This window comes from Thalassophryne amazonica, chromosome 15 (genome assembly GCF_902500255.1).
Source record: "Thalassophryne amazonica chromosome 15, fThaAma1.1, whole genome shotgun sequence".
NCBI lineage: Eukaryota > Metazoa > Chordata > Actinopteri > Batrachoidiformes > Batrachoididae > Thalassophryne > Thalassophryne amazonica.
This window is the reverse complement of record NC_047117.1, coordinates 74093950-74107211: the sequence shown is the minus strand read 5'-3', so window position 1 is coordinate 74107211 and position 13262 is coordinate 74093950. Positions and strand designations below refer to the sequence as shown.

Here is a 13262-nt window from a genome sequence, read left to right as displayed (position 1 = left end):
ACATTAAATTGACTTTACTGACGAGTCTGACCCCTTTGAAAAGTGACCAAATTACATTTATTCGTATTGAGCTCGGCGATGTTGTCATCGGCCAAAATGGCCACCAGGGGGCGCTCTCGGTGTAAAGTCCTCGGCAACCCATACGGAGTAAAACATGTGCCAAATAAACTTCTAGATCCATACTGGATCTTGTACTTTGACGACCCCGAGCAAAAAGGGACCCCTTTTAAAATCTGAAAAATAAGAACCCCCCCCCCCCCCCCCCGCGCAAAAAAAAGAAAAAAAAACTAATAACAAAAAGCAACTACCCAAAGAGCCCACGCTGTAATGAGTAAGTTGCAGTGAGATCTGCCCCTACGGTCTTTCTTACCGGCGGATGGCGGAGACTCGCGCAGTCGGTCGCTGATCTGCACTCTGGCTCTGCTATTGTTCAGGGCGCTCTCACGGAGCCTCCTCTCGGCGTTTCCACGGGCCATTTTCAGCTCCAGCAGGTGCAGCTTCCTCTTCAAAGCTTTGTTCTCCCTCTGGCACTGAGACATTTGTAAATTGACCACGGCGTAGTCGTCGTCTACCAGTTTACAAATCTCGGCCACCGCCGCGTTGGCCAGAACCTCCATGATGGAGGCCAGCTGGGTCTGAAAGGCCAGACGGCTGGACATGTTTCCCGCTTTACTCACTGACCACAGCTGTAGCTCCCTCGGTTTGATATTTCCGTTTTTATTCGGGAAAATTCGGTATCACTACAAAGATGACCAGTACACTTAGATTAGCTAAAAGAAGCTTCTTCCTTGGCTACATCCGGCAAACAGAGACCCTTCTTCTTCGTCGTCTTCTTCTTCTTCAACGGCAGCGGGCCTCCTTATTATTGCATTGCTGCCACCTTCTGCATTAGTCCGTTATAGCAGTACTAAATCCTCTCGAGTCCAGTGTGTAAATTATCAGTGGGTTTTCTTTTCCTTTAAGTATTTGAATATAACGCAATGCTAAAATAACCCTCAGCTGTATAAGCATAAAAAATAGGAAACAAAATTTGACCTTTTGACGCTTAGAATAGGTCAAAGTTAGCCACCTTTGAACTTGTACAAGGTTTGTGTCCCAAGAATGCTCCCTGTGAATTTGTAAACCCTGGCAGTAAATAAGTCTGGACTTATGCTGAGCACAGACAGACAGACAGATGCAAAGCTTTTGCAATACCCGATGGGCATATTTTGGCCTCGGGTAAAAAGTTAATACTTCTCCTTCCCACTTGACTCTATACTGCCTACAGAAACTTCTTTCAGGCCTATCCATCTAAATTCTGAGAGAAGCTCTTGCCTTTCTCTGGAATATTTATTACAGTGCATGAGAACATGCTGCAGTGTCTCTGGCTGTTGACATTCCAAATATAGTCCATCCGGATACTTCACCAGAAGGAAGAGAGTAGTTTTCAAGAAAGTATGACCAATTCTCAGTCGAGCAAGAATCTCTTCAGAATTTCAAAATTTTTACAATTTTAACACTCCCCCCCTTTCCACCATCTGCAAACAATGACATAAATTTGTCATAATATTAAACAGTAAGAGGACTTATCACACTTCCTTGAGGGGTTCTATTTTCTACCAGACATTTCCTTGATATTTCTGATCTTATCCTAATCTGAATACTTCTCTCCTTCAAGAAGTCCATTACACAATTAAACATATTTCCTCCTATTCCTGTCATATCCATCTTGATTAAAAGGCCTTACACCCAAAGCATGTCATATGCTTTCTCAGCTTCTTCTTCTTTTACTTTTGGTTGCTGTCCTCAGGGGTCACCACAGCAGATCAATCATTTCCATCTCACATTGTCCTCTGTATCATCCTCTGTCACACCTACATGTCCTCCCTCAGCATATCCATAAACCTCCTCTTTGGCCTCCCTCTTCTCCTTCTGCCTGGTGGCTCAATCCTCAGCATCCTTCTCCCTATATACCCTGGGTCCCTCCTCTGCACATGTCCAAACCATCTCAGCTTTGCCTCTCTGACTTTGTCTTCAAACCGTCCCACCTGAGTTGTCCCTCTGAATATGTTCATTCCTAATCCTGTCTATTTTCGTCACTCCCAAAGAGAATCTCAACATCTTCAGCTCTGCCACCTCCAGCTTTGTCTCCTGTCTTTTTGCTAGTGCCACCATCTCTAAGCTGTACAACAGCTGGTCTCACTGTCTTGTAGACTTTCCCCTTCACTCTTGCTGATATTCTTCGGTCAGAAATTACTCCTGCCACATTTCTCCACCCACTCCAACCTGTACTCTCTTCTTCATCTCTCTACCAACTCTCCATTACTTTGGACAGCTGACCCCAAGTATTTAAACTCATCTACTTTCATCACCTCTACTCAATGTAACTGCACTATTCCACTGGGCTCCCTCCCATTCACACACATGAACTCAGTCTTGCTCCTACTGACTTTCATTCCCCTTCTCTCCAGAGCATATCTCCACCTCTCCAGGCTAGACTCAACTACCTCTATACTCTCACTACAGATCACAATGTCATCTGTAAACATTATAGTCCATGGAGACTCCTGTCTGATTTCATCTGTCAACCTGTCCATCATCATTGTGAACACGAAAGGACTCAGAGCTGATCCTTGGTGTAATCCCACCTCCACCTTGAATGAGTCTGTCATTCCTACTGTGCATCTCACCGCTGTCACACTATTCTTGTACATGTCCTGCACAGGGTTGGGTAGGATTACTTTGAAATGTAATCCAAAAGTAATCAGATTACAAGTAATCCAAATGTATGTACCTACATACAATACATGTAATCTACATGTATTCTTTCAAAGTAATCCTACCCAGCCTTGGTCCTGCACTACCTTCATATATTACTCTGCCACTCCAGACTTCCTCATACAATACCACTACTCTTCTCTTGGCACCCTGTCATAAGCCTTTAAGTGCACAAACACACAACGTAACTCCTTCTAGCCTTCTTTCTACTTCTCCAACAGTATTCTCAGAGCAAACATTGCATCTGTAGTGCTCTTTCTTGTCATGAAAGCATATTGCTGCTCACAGATCTTCACCTGTTTTCTAAGCCTAGCTTCTGCTACTCTTTCCCATAACCTCATGCTGTGGCTGATCACCTTTATGCCTCTGTAGTTACTGTAGCTCTGCACATCACCCTTGTTCTTAAAATTAGGAACCAGCACACTTTGTCTCCACTCCTCAGGCATCCTCTCACTTCCCAAGATTTTATTAAACAATCTGGTTAGATTGTTTAATAAAACTCTGAAGAAGCAACTCCATCTCCTGCCACTGCCATCTCTCCTAGACATTTCCATGCCTCCACTGGAATGTCATCTGGACCAACTGCCTTTCCACTCTTCATCCTCTTCACAGCTGCCCTCACTTCTTCCTTACTGATCTCTTGTACATCCTGACTTACTAACACCACATGATCCAATCTTTTCTCTCTCTCATTTTCTTCATTCATCAACTCCTCAAATATTCTCCCCACCTTCTCAACACACACTCCTCGCTTGTCAGCACATTACCACGTGGATCTTTTACCACCCTAACCTGCTGCACATCCTTTCAAGCTCTGTCTTTTTTGTCTGGCCAAGTCCTGGTTGTCTGGTACAAGTCCTTTTCTCCTTCTTTACTATTCAACTTCTTGTACAGCTCGCAATATGCCTTTTCCTTCACTTTTGCCACTTCTCTTTTCACCTTACGCTGTATCTCCTTGTACTGTTGTCTACTTTCTTCATCTCTCCGACTATCCCATAACTTTTTTGCCAACCGCTTTCTCCTTATGCTTTCCTGGATGTCTTTGTTCCACCACTAAATCTCCTTGTCTTCCTTCCACTGATCAGATGTCAGTGTCCTTTGTTGAGCTTTCACTCTCTTCTTTTTCTTTACCTCTAAAGTCATCCTACAAACCAACATCCTATGTTGTCTAACTACACTCTCTCCTGCCACCACCGTACAGTCTCCGATTTTGTTTGGTTTGCATCTCCTATAAAGAATGTAGTCCACCTGTGTGCACCTTCCTCCACTCTTATATGTCACCCTGTGCGCCTACCTTTTCCTAAAGTAGGTTTTTACCACAGCCATTTCCATCCTTTATCCTTTTTGCAAAATCAACTAACCCCTTCCACAGTTCTGTCCTTGATCCCATATCTACCCATTACTTCCATATATCACCTCTGTTCCGTTCACCAACATGCCACTAAAGTCCGCTCCAATCACCACTCTTTCATGTTTCCGCACACTCTCCAGTCTCCACCACTGCGTCTAACTCACTCCAGAAATCTTCTTTCTCCTTCATCTCGCAACCTACCTGTGGGGCATATGCACTGATGATATTCATCATCACCCCATCAATTTCCAACTTCACACTCATCACCCTGTCAGGCACTCGCTTAACCTCCAACACACTCTTAACATCCTCTTCATTTACAATGACCCCAATACTATTTCTCTTCCTATCTTCACCATGATAACAACTTGAAGCCACTGCCTATGCTCCTGTGCTTACTTCCCTTCCACTTGGTCTCTTGCACACACACACACACACACACACACACACACACACACACACACACACACAATATGTCTACCTTTCTCCTCTCCATCATATCAGCTAGCTCTGTCCCTTTGCCCGTTATGCTACCAACATTCAAAGTCCCTACTCTCATTTCCACCCTTCTAGTTTTCCTCTTATCCTGCTGTCTGTGGACACATTCTCCTCCTGTTCTTCTTCTTCGCCCAGCAGTAGCCTAGTTTCTGCGGGCAATAAACACAATAATCAATTCTTAAAAATAAAGGTGGAAAATCATATCTTAAATCAACCTTAATCTGGAATATTACATTCACAAATGCCACTGAAAACCTGACAGTACAAAAAAGTTTATTTTTTATTCAAAAAAAAAAATGGCTTTATGCATTAAGCAAAAAGTAGCCGAGTCACCATCAACCAGTATGAATGCTGGACATCTTGGAGGCTCCAGTTATTCAGCTGAAGGATGCAGAGGTGGGACGAAGTCACCATCAAGTCACTCTCAGGTCATGAATCAGCAATTCCCAAGTCAAGTCTTCTTTATGCATCAGGTGACTCAGCTTTTAAACAAAATTCTATGCATCCAAAAATAGGATCTGCTGTAGATGCAATTACATCTTTTCAAGTTTGTTGAACTAATATGCAAACTGAAAATAGCCCCTTTGTGTTGTCTTCTTTGTACTGACCTTCATAAAGTTAATAAGCTTCAGTTTGCTAAAGAACATGCGACCTAATTTCTTCACACACTCACTGATCACTTTGCCTATGAGCCCAACACTCTGGATCAAACTGAGCTTCATAGTCAGATCCTGGAAAATACACACACACACACACACACACACACACACACACACACACACACACACACACACACACACACACACACACACACACACACACACACACACACACACACACACACACACACACACACACACACACACACACACAATGGTGAGTACTTTTAATGTGTTGCAGGCTTTAAATGCAGGATTGGGTGTATATTAAAAAATTTAATTAAGTTGACCACACAAAATATTAAATTTCGTTCATACTGTCAATGAAATAAGAGTCAAAGTAAACATGAGGATCACAACATTGTTTTATTTTTTATTTTCATTTTCCATAGAATCCCAGCAATTTCTGATTTCGTGTTGTGTTATTGGTTATGGATGTTAAAGTTGTAAAGCACTTCAAAACTAAATCTTTCTTTATAATTGATATAAGAATGTAAAAAGGGTTTTCCTTATATGATTAAATACGTAAGAGAAAGTTGTTTAACTAATTGAAAGAATATCCTTTTGGAGATTTCAGTGTTGTGTTAATAAATTAAGCTACTGTATAAAACGACCGAGCCATTTAACACAGCAATAGATCAGAATTATTTTTCCATCCACAACCTGTAAAAATTAAAATAACAACCCATAAAAATAATAAAACCTTCTGTTCTGTGTTCCATTGTAGTTTGAAAGTCAATGGTCCCTTCTTATTGGAATTATTTATTTCTATGTGTAATGTGGTGGCCTAGCCTCGGTAGTAATTTGACTAAATTAAAATAAAATTTGAAAATGTAAACTGTGGACAGATCAGCATTTGCAATTTCTTTAAAAAAGTCACTGATCGCTTTTCCACCCAGAAAGTGCAATTAATGCCAATTTGTCTTGTTTTGTATTAGCAGAAGTCCAATTTGAAATTAACTGAATTCAAAAGTTTTTGTTTGTTAAAGCAATGTTGAAAATTAATGATCGGAAACGTCTAGAAGAATTTTTTGAAATTTATTCGAGCAACTGGAATCGTTGTCACGTGCTGCTGCTGTTACCATGGAAACAGCGTACCACAATGTTTGGGCGACGAACAAAGTCTGTCCGCCGGTGAGTCGTGAAAAAGAAACTAACTCGCACTGTGTGTACAATATTTAACGGCTCGTCAATTAAATGTAATGTGCTGCTCTTCATTAGTTTCTTACCTGGATCTGCTTTACTTAACCGAACCACTCGTCAACCGTGAGCATTTTTATTATTTCCAATTTTATTTGTGAGAAAGTTTGAAATGACTGCGGCTGTGTGTCTGTTTAGTTGTAAAATTAATGCAAGCCATTATGAATGTGGTAATTTGAACGTTTCACAAATAACATAACGTACGGGACAACAACAACAATAATAATAATAATATTAACCACAGCACCGCGCTTAGAGCGTAAACTTGCGCCAGCATTCCAGTTCCACAAATTTTTACTTTGGAAAAAAAAAATTCAAGGTTTTAAAGTCTTGTTACAAGTGGCTTTTCATAAGCTAAAATAATAATACAAAAATCATGAATGTTTCTGAGTTCAGTTGTGCGAATATTTCATGAGGTGAAAGATATAATAGTAATTATTATAATTATTATTAGTATTATAATTATTTTTTGATACTTTCATTTTTAATTTCAATTGGAATATTATTATTACCAACAACAACACAAAATTAATCAGAATTACCGAGAAATAAAAACTAAAACAAACAAACACTATATATATATATATATATATATATATATATATATATATATATATATATATATAAATTAAAAATAGGAATAATGGAAAGAATGACTTATGTGCTGGGACTGGAAAGTTTTGTATGAAATTGGATGGCAGAAGTGGACTCTTCAAAAAAAAAAAAAAAAATCGACAACTAAAGATTTCTTTTCCTCTAAAGATTTTGTTTTTGTTTTTGTAGTGGAGAGAGGTACTCTGGTTGTGGGATATGAAGGGCTCTGTCCAAATCGGTTTGTTGTTTTGGGTGGGGCACTTCGTCTATGGCCACACGGAGTATTTCCCCCACTGCTTTTAAAACGAGGAGATGTGGGACAGAAACAGAAACCAAACATTCAATGTTGCTATACTTTAAGTTGTTTTTCCACAAGCAACGCAATTATCTGTTATTATTATTATTATGCCTTGAGACAGACTGGCATTCTCTCCATGGTGTACCCTGCCTCACGTCCTATGGCTGTTGTGATGGGCTCCAGAGTAAGTGGTATAGAAAATTGATTATTATTATTTATTGTTTTTGTTGTTGTTATTATTATTAGTGCAGTAGTAATGCTACAAAGAAATAGTGTCCTTTTTTCATTTTCAGAGGTTGTTTATTTGGCACTTCTTGTGGAGAGTCAAGTCCTTTGTTTTGTGCTCATTTCTCTCATGATATCTGGTATCACTGCCTACAATACATGACATTAATGATATCGTCTTAAAATCAGAGAAAGAAAGAAAAAGTACTGCAATAAGTGCTTTCTGGTGATATTTTATTGGAACAGAACATTGATTGTACAGTTTGAACAATGCAACAGCAACAACTGAAATGCAGAGAGACAAAGAAATAAGAAAGACATAAAAATGTACATACATTGACAAATATAAAAATATGCTTGTGTAAAGATGATGAGGAAATCGATATCCAACTGACAGACAATGCTGTGAACTTTTTTTTTTTAATGGACTCACTATGAAGTCATTCATAAAATGAGAAGTATCTGGGACTGTCTTAATACTTATGAAATTTAATCTTAATATCATGAATCTAAAAATTAATACATTTTGAAAAATGTACAGATATTTGTAGTTTGATATTCAAAAACAGATGCATGTGTATGTAAACGTTAATGCACACAAGTATTTTTAGTTTACATTGTTTGTTCCTGTAGTACATGAAGATGGAGACCGTGCTGGACTCAGACAAAAAGGGTGAGGAAAGTCAAGGAGTGGACAAGGAGGATAAACAGTTGGTTGAGACGCTGAATGATCTCCAAGCTCTAGCTGCCGATGCCAAAACAAGGTACACGCAGGACACAGATAGGAGAAAAAACAAAAAGACAGGCAGAGGGGATTATACAAATACAGTCTGATTGAATTTCTTCACCCTGGACTCCTTAATGGAAACACAGCAAACATACATTCATGCAACTTCCTGTGAGGTCACCATGGTAACTGCAGTTTAATGTTTCGCCTTTGATTGTGTGACAGCAGTTGAGCAAATATCCTCAAACTCTTTTAAATGAAGTATTCAGCATTTAAACCAAGGTTGACATAAGTATAGTAAGACAGCACATTTATTTACACGTCTGTTGATCGATCGATTGATTAAAATAATCACTCACAGACGGCAGAGGACAGAGGACCCATCGCAGTGCCCTGACTCCTACAAGCTGAACTCCAGTAGAGAGTCTCAAATGTTGCAAATTGCAAACAACTTCCAGCGTCAGTATCTGCACCTGTATCCTGACCGCAAACCGCTGCTGCTCTGCCCCACCAATGAGTGCGGAGTCCAGGTAAAAAACGGTGGACCAGATCTCTGGTTTTTAATTTCTCCTCAAACACAGTTTTTGTTCATGTTTGCACCCTTTCTCCCACTTTAACAATCAATCACTCACTCACTCTTCTTCATCTGCTTATCTGGGATCGGGTCATGGGAGCAACAGCTCCAGTAGGGGACCTCAAATTTTCCTTTCTCAGGGCACATTAACCACCTCTGTTTGGTGGATCCCAATGCTTTCCCAGGTCAGTGTGGAGATATAATCTGTCCACCTAGATCTGGGTCTTCACCAGGGTCACCTCCCAGCTGGATGTGCCTGGAACATCTCCAAAGGGAGGCGCCCACGAGGCACTTTAACACGAGATTGCACAATTCCAGTTCAGATTTGAGCAGGTAAAGTTGTACCCCTCCTTTCACTAGCTCATTGTTGATGCAAGAATGATTATATGACAACTGATACATTTGAAAGATGAAAGGTATCTAGTATAAACTCATTGAGGGTAATTTTGTCCAAACTCTACCACTGGCCATTCAGATTACAGTGTCTTTATCACTGTCTTAATCACAGTATGGGTATATGAGAACTCAGTGTAGACTGCCAGCTTTTATTTCCTCAGTTACATCTGCATGTGTTAAATAATATAGGAAATAGCATCTTTTATATCAAACTACCCAACTTTGGTGCAAGCAAAAATACTGGACCAGATCATTCTAAATCTTTATGACCCTTTATGACAGACACAAATAGGGATGGAGGCACCTTGTCCGGAACAGGGATACTGGGGCCTCCTCCTGGTGTCAGTCCTGGTGGGGGAGCTCACAGGTGAGTGCCTGGTGGCTGGGTCTACCACTGTGGGACCCAGTCAGGCTCAGCCCTAATAAACAACATGGTCTTTTCTCCATGTGGGCTCACCACCTGCAGGGAGTCTGAACAGTGCACCAGACCCTCAACAGTGTAGAGCACTGTTCTTTTGGCAGTTGGACAGGGGCAAATGTCCACAAAGACTGACACTTGGTTATGGAACCTAACTCTGGGAATGTGGAACATTACCTCTCTGGTGGGGAAGGAGCCTGAGCGGAAGGTCGAGTGACACCAACTAGAAATAGTTGGGCTCACCTCGATGCACAACATGGGCTCTGGAGAGGGGCTGGGCTCTCTTTTTCCTTCATTGTCCAGGGTGAGAGATGCTGGGCGGGTGTGGGGATACTCACAAGTCCCTGGCTGAGTGCCATTATTGTTATTTGAGAGAGAGGGCTGCCTCTATGTGACTTTGTGTTGCAGAGAAGAATCTAACTGTTGCTTGTGCATATGCACCAACAGCAGTTCAGAGTATCCAGCCTTCTTGGAGACTGCCGCCAAGCCGACCTGGAAGACCTAAACGTGTTGTGAGGGTTTTCTGGGAACGTGTGGCGGAAGAGCCTGTCCAGATGGCCTTCAAATTGTACCTCAGAAAAAGCTTCTCCCAAATCCAGAGGGAGGTTGGGGGCATGGAAACAGAGTGGGCTATGTTCAAGGCCTCCATTGCTGAGGCAGATGCTTTGAGCTGTGGCCATAAGGTTGTCAGTGCTTGTCACGGCAGCAACCCAAGAACCCGCTGGTGGACTTGAGCTATAAGGGAAGCCATCAGGCTGAAGAAGGAAGAAAGAGGCCTTTCGTGTTTGGTTGACACAGAGGTCTCTGGAATCAGTGAACAGGTAGCAGCAGGCCATAAAGACTGCAGCCTCAGTGGTTGCTGAGGCAAAAACTCGGGAGAAGTTTGGAGAGGCCATGGAAAATGACGTTCGGACAGCCACAAAGCGATTCTGGCAAACTGTCAGGCGCCTCAGGAGGGAGGCAGTTTTTAGCTCAAGCTGTGTCAAGCAGGAGAGGAGAGCTGCTAAACTGGACTGAGGATATCGCCAGGCATTAGAAAGCACAATTTGAGGATCTCCCTCAACCCTACTGACATGCCATCCATCAAACAGACAGGGATGGAAGATCCGGACAGATGTGGTGCCATAACCCTAGCGCAAGTCACAGAGGTAGTCAAAAACTCCTTGATGGCCATTCTCCAGGAGCGGACGAGATTCGTAAACCGTTGCTGAAGTCTATGGATGTTGTTGGGCTGTCATGGCTGACATGCTTATACAACATTGCATGGAAGTTGGGGACAGTACATCCGGATTGGCAAACTGGCGTGGTGGTTCCTGTCTTTAAAAAAGGGGACCGGAGAGTGTGTTCCAGTTATAGTGGAATCACACTTCTCAGCTTCCCTGGGAAAGTCTATATCAGGGTACTAGAGAGAAGACTAAGGGCCCGGTCACACGCTGAATGAAGGAAAAAAGTCACAAATCTTTGAGAAAAGGTAGATGAATGATCCTACACCTTCTCCATCACTGAAAAACCTACAAATTAAGAGCACAAAAAGGAATGAAACAGAACCAAAACTAATGAAGGAAAAAATGAAGGGGACGTCGACCTTGATGCTTTAAACAAAATCAAAATGAAACGTTCACAATGACGTGACTGACAACGGGTATGAGACCGAGCACAGCCAGCCTTGTCGTCATGTCCGCAGCACTTGCAGGGGTGGGATTTGTTTGTCTTGACAACAGGTGAGAAATGTTGTTTGTCTTAACAACAACAACGTGTGTGCACATTCAGGCCAGCCACAAATGGTTGGAACGTGCGTAGTTAAAGTAGTTGATAAACCATTGTGACCACTTTTGTTTCTGTTTGACAACATTGCTTTTCATCCCACACATGGACGAGTCATCAGCGATACAAGGATGTTGCTTGCAGCTCGTTGGAGGTTTGGTTAATGAGCCGTTCAGGTATCGTCAACGTTTGTGCAAGACGTTAGACTTGGGAGGTTGGATGAAGTTGGACAACAGTCAGATGAAATGCTGACGTTATGGAAACTATGCAAACAATGAGGAACTGTCAAGACAGGAGAACAGAATATGGAAGAATTAAGGTTGTCATTGGGATTTGTTCACATTTTTCAACAGTTTGAAAATTCTGATGAAGCGCCAGCTGCAGGAAAAAAGCTGGACGACAGTTAAACGATGCCTCCGAATGTTAACATAAGTCCAGGTTTCTTGTTTCCTTTGGGCTTCGGTGTCCTTTGTTAGTGCCGTGTGAGCAGGGCTTAAGACCGATAGTCAAGCCTCAGATTCAGGAGGAGCAATGTGGGTTCCATCCGAGTCGTGGAATGTGGATCAGCTCTTTACCTTTGCAAGGATATTGGAGGGGTCTTGGGAGTATGACCAACCAGTCAACATGTGGTTTGTGGACTTGGAAAAGGCGTATGACCAGGTCGCTCAGGATATCCTGTGGGGGGAAAGGGGGGATGGGTGGGGGTATGTGGTACCGGATTCCCTGCAACATGCAATCTGGTGTCTGTATGACCAAAGTAAGAGCTGTGTCCGCATTCTTGGCATTACATCAGACCTGTTTCCAGTGGAAGTTGGACTCCGCCAGGGCTGCCCCTTATCATCAATCCTGTTTGTGATGTTCATGGACAGGATTTCAAGGCACAGTCAGGGACTGGAGGGTGTCCAGTTTGGGTGCCCTCAGAGTTGCATCTCTGCTTTTTGCAGATGATGTGGTCTGTTGGTTTCATCAGGCAGTGACCTCCAATGTGCACTGGGATGAGAATCAGCACTTCCAAATCTGAGACCATGGTCCTCTGTCGGAAAATGGTGGATTGTCTCCTCTGGGTTAGGGGAGAGTTATTGCCACAAGTGGAGAAGTTTAAGCATCTTGGGGTCTTGTTCACTAGTGGGCATTAATTGGAGCGGGAGATTGATAGACCGATTTGGGCAGCATTTGAAATTTTAGGGATGTTGTACCGGACAGTCATCGTGAAGCAGGAGCTGAGCGGCAACATGAAGATCTCAATTTACATGCCGATTTACGATCCTGTCCTCACCTATGGTCATGAGCTTTGGGTATTGACTGAAAGAATAAGATCACGGATACTGCAGAAATGACATTCCTTCATCAGGTATCTGGGCTTACACTCTTGGACAGGGTGAGAAACTTGATTATCCGGGAGTAGAGCCGCTAGTTCTTCGCATCGAAAGGAGCCAGTTGAGTTGGTTCAGGCATCTGGTGAGGATGCTCCCTGGTTGTCTTCCTAAGGAGGTCTTCCAGGCACGTCCAACTGGGAGGAGGCCCTGGTGAAAACCCAGGACATGCAGACAGATTATATTTCCTAGATGGCTTGGGAACACCTTGGGATCCTCCGGGAAGAATTGCAGAACTTGGCTGAGGATAGGGAAGTGTGGGATGAGCTGTTTGCTCTGTTGCCACTATGAACTGGATCCGGATAAGCGGCTGAAAATAAATGAAACTTCATAATGTAAATAACAGTATTGAGTGAAAGATCACATTATGGGAACAACACTATCCAGCCTGCTGCTCACTGACATAATCAAATTAATGTTTTCTTTAG

The 13262-nt window shown here is 42.3% G+C and overlaps 2 protein-coding genes across 3 annotated transcripts in view; one reads left to right on the top strand and one right to left on the bottom strand.

Annotated features, from left to right (window-relative positions):
* Positions 1-836, bottom strand: part of si:ch211-89o9.6 (Krueppel-like factor 12) — a 62462-nt gene extending 61626 nt beyond the window's left edge. For both annotated transcript variants that reach the window (XM_034189223.1, XM_034189224.1), the window contains exon 1: positions 371-836. In XM_034189223.1, the coding sequence (XP_034045114.1) occupies positions 371-659 (289 nt within the window). In that variant the 5' untranslated portion in view covers positions 660-836. The remainder of the gene's footprint in view (positions 1-370) is intronic.
* A 5471-nt stretch (positions 837-6307) lies between these two features.
* ccdc135 (coiled-coil domain containing 135) overlaps positions 6308-13262 on the top strand; it is a 43788-nt gene continuing 36833 nt past the window's right edge. Inside the window, exons 1-3 of the mRNA XM_034189213.1 lie at positions 6308-6403; positions 8216-8346; positions 8671-8839. Coding sequence (XP_034045104.1) covers positions 8219-8346; positions 8671-8839 — 297 coding nt within the window. The 5' untranslated portion in view covers positions 6308-6403; positions 8216-8218. The remainder of the gene's footprint in view (positions 6404-8215; positions 8347-8670; positions 8840-13262) is intronic.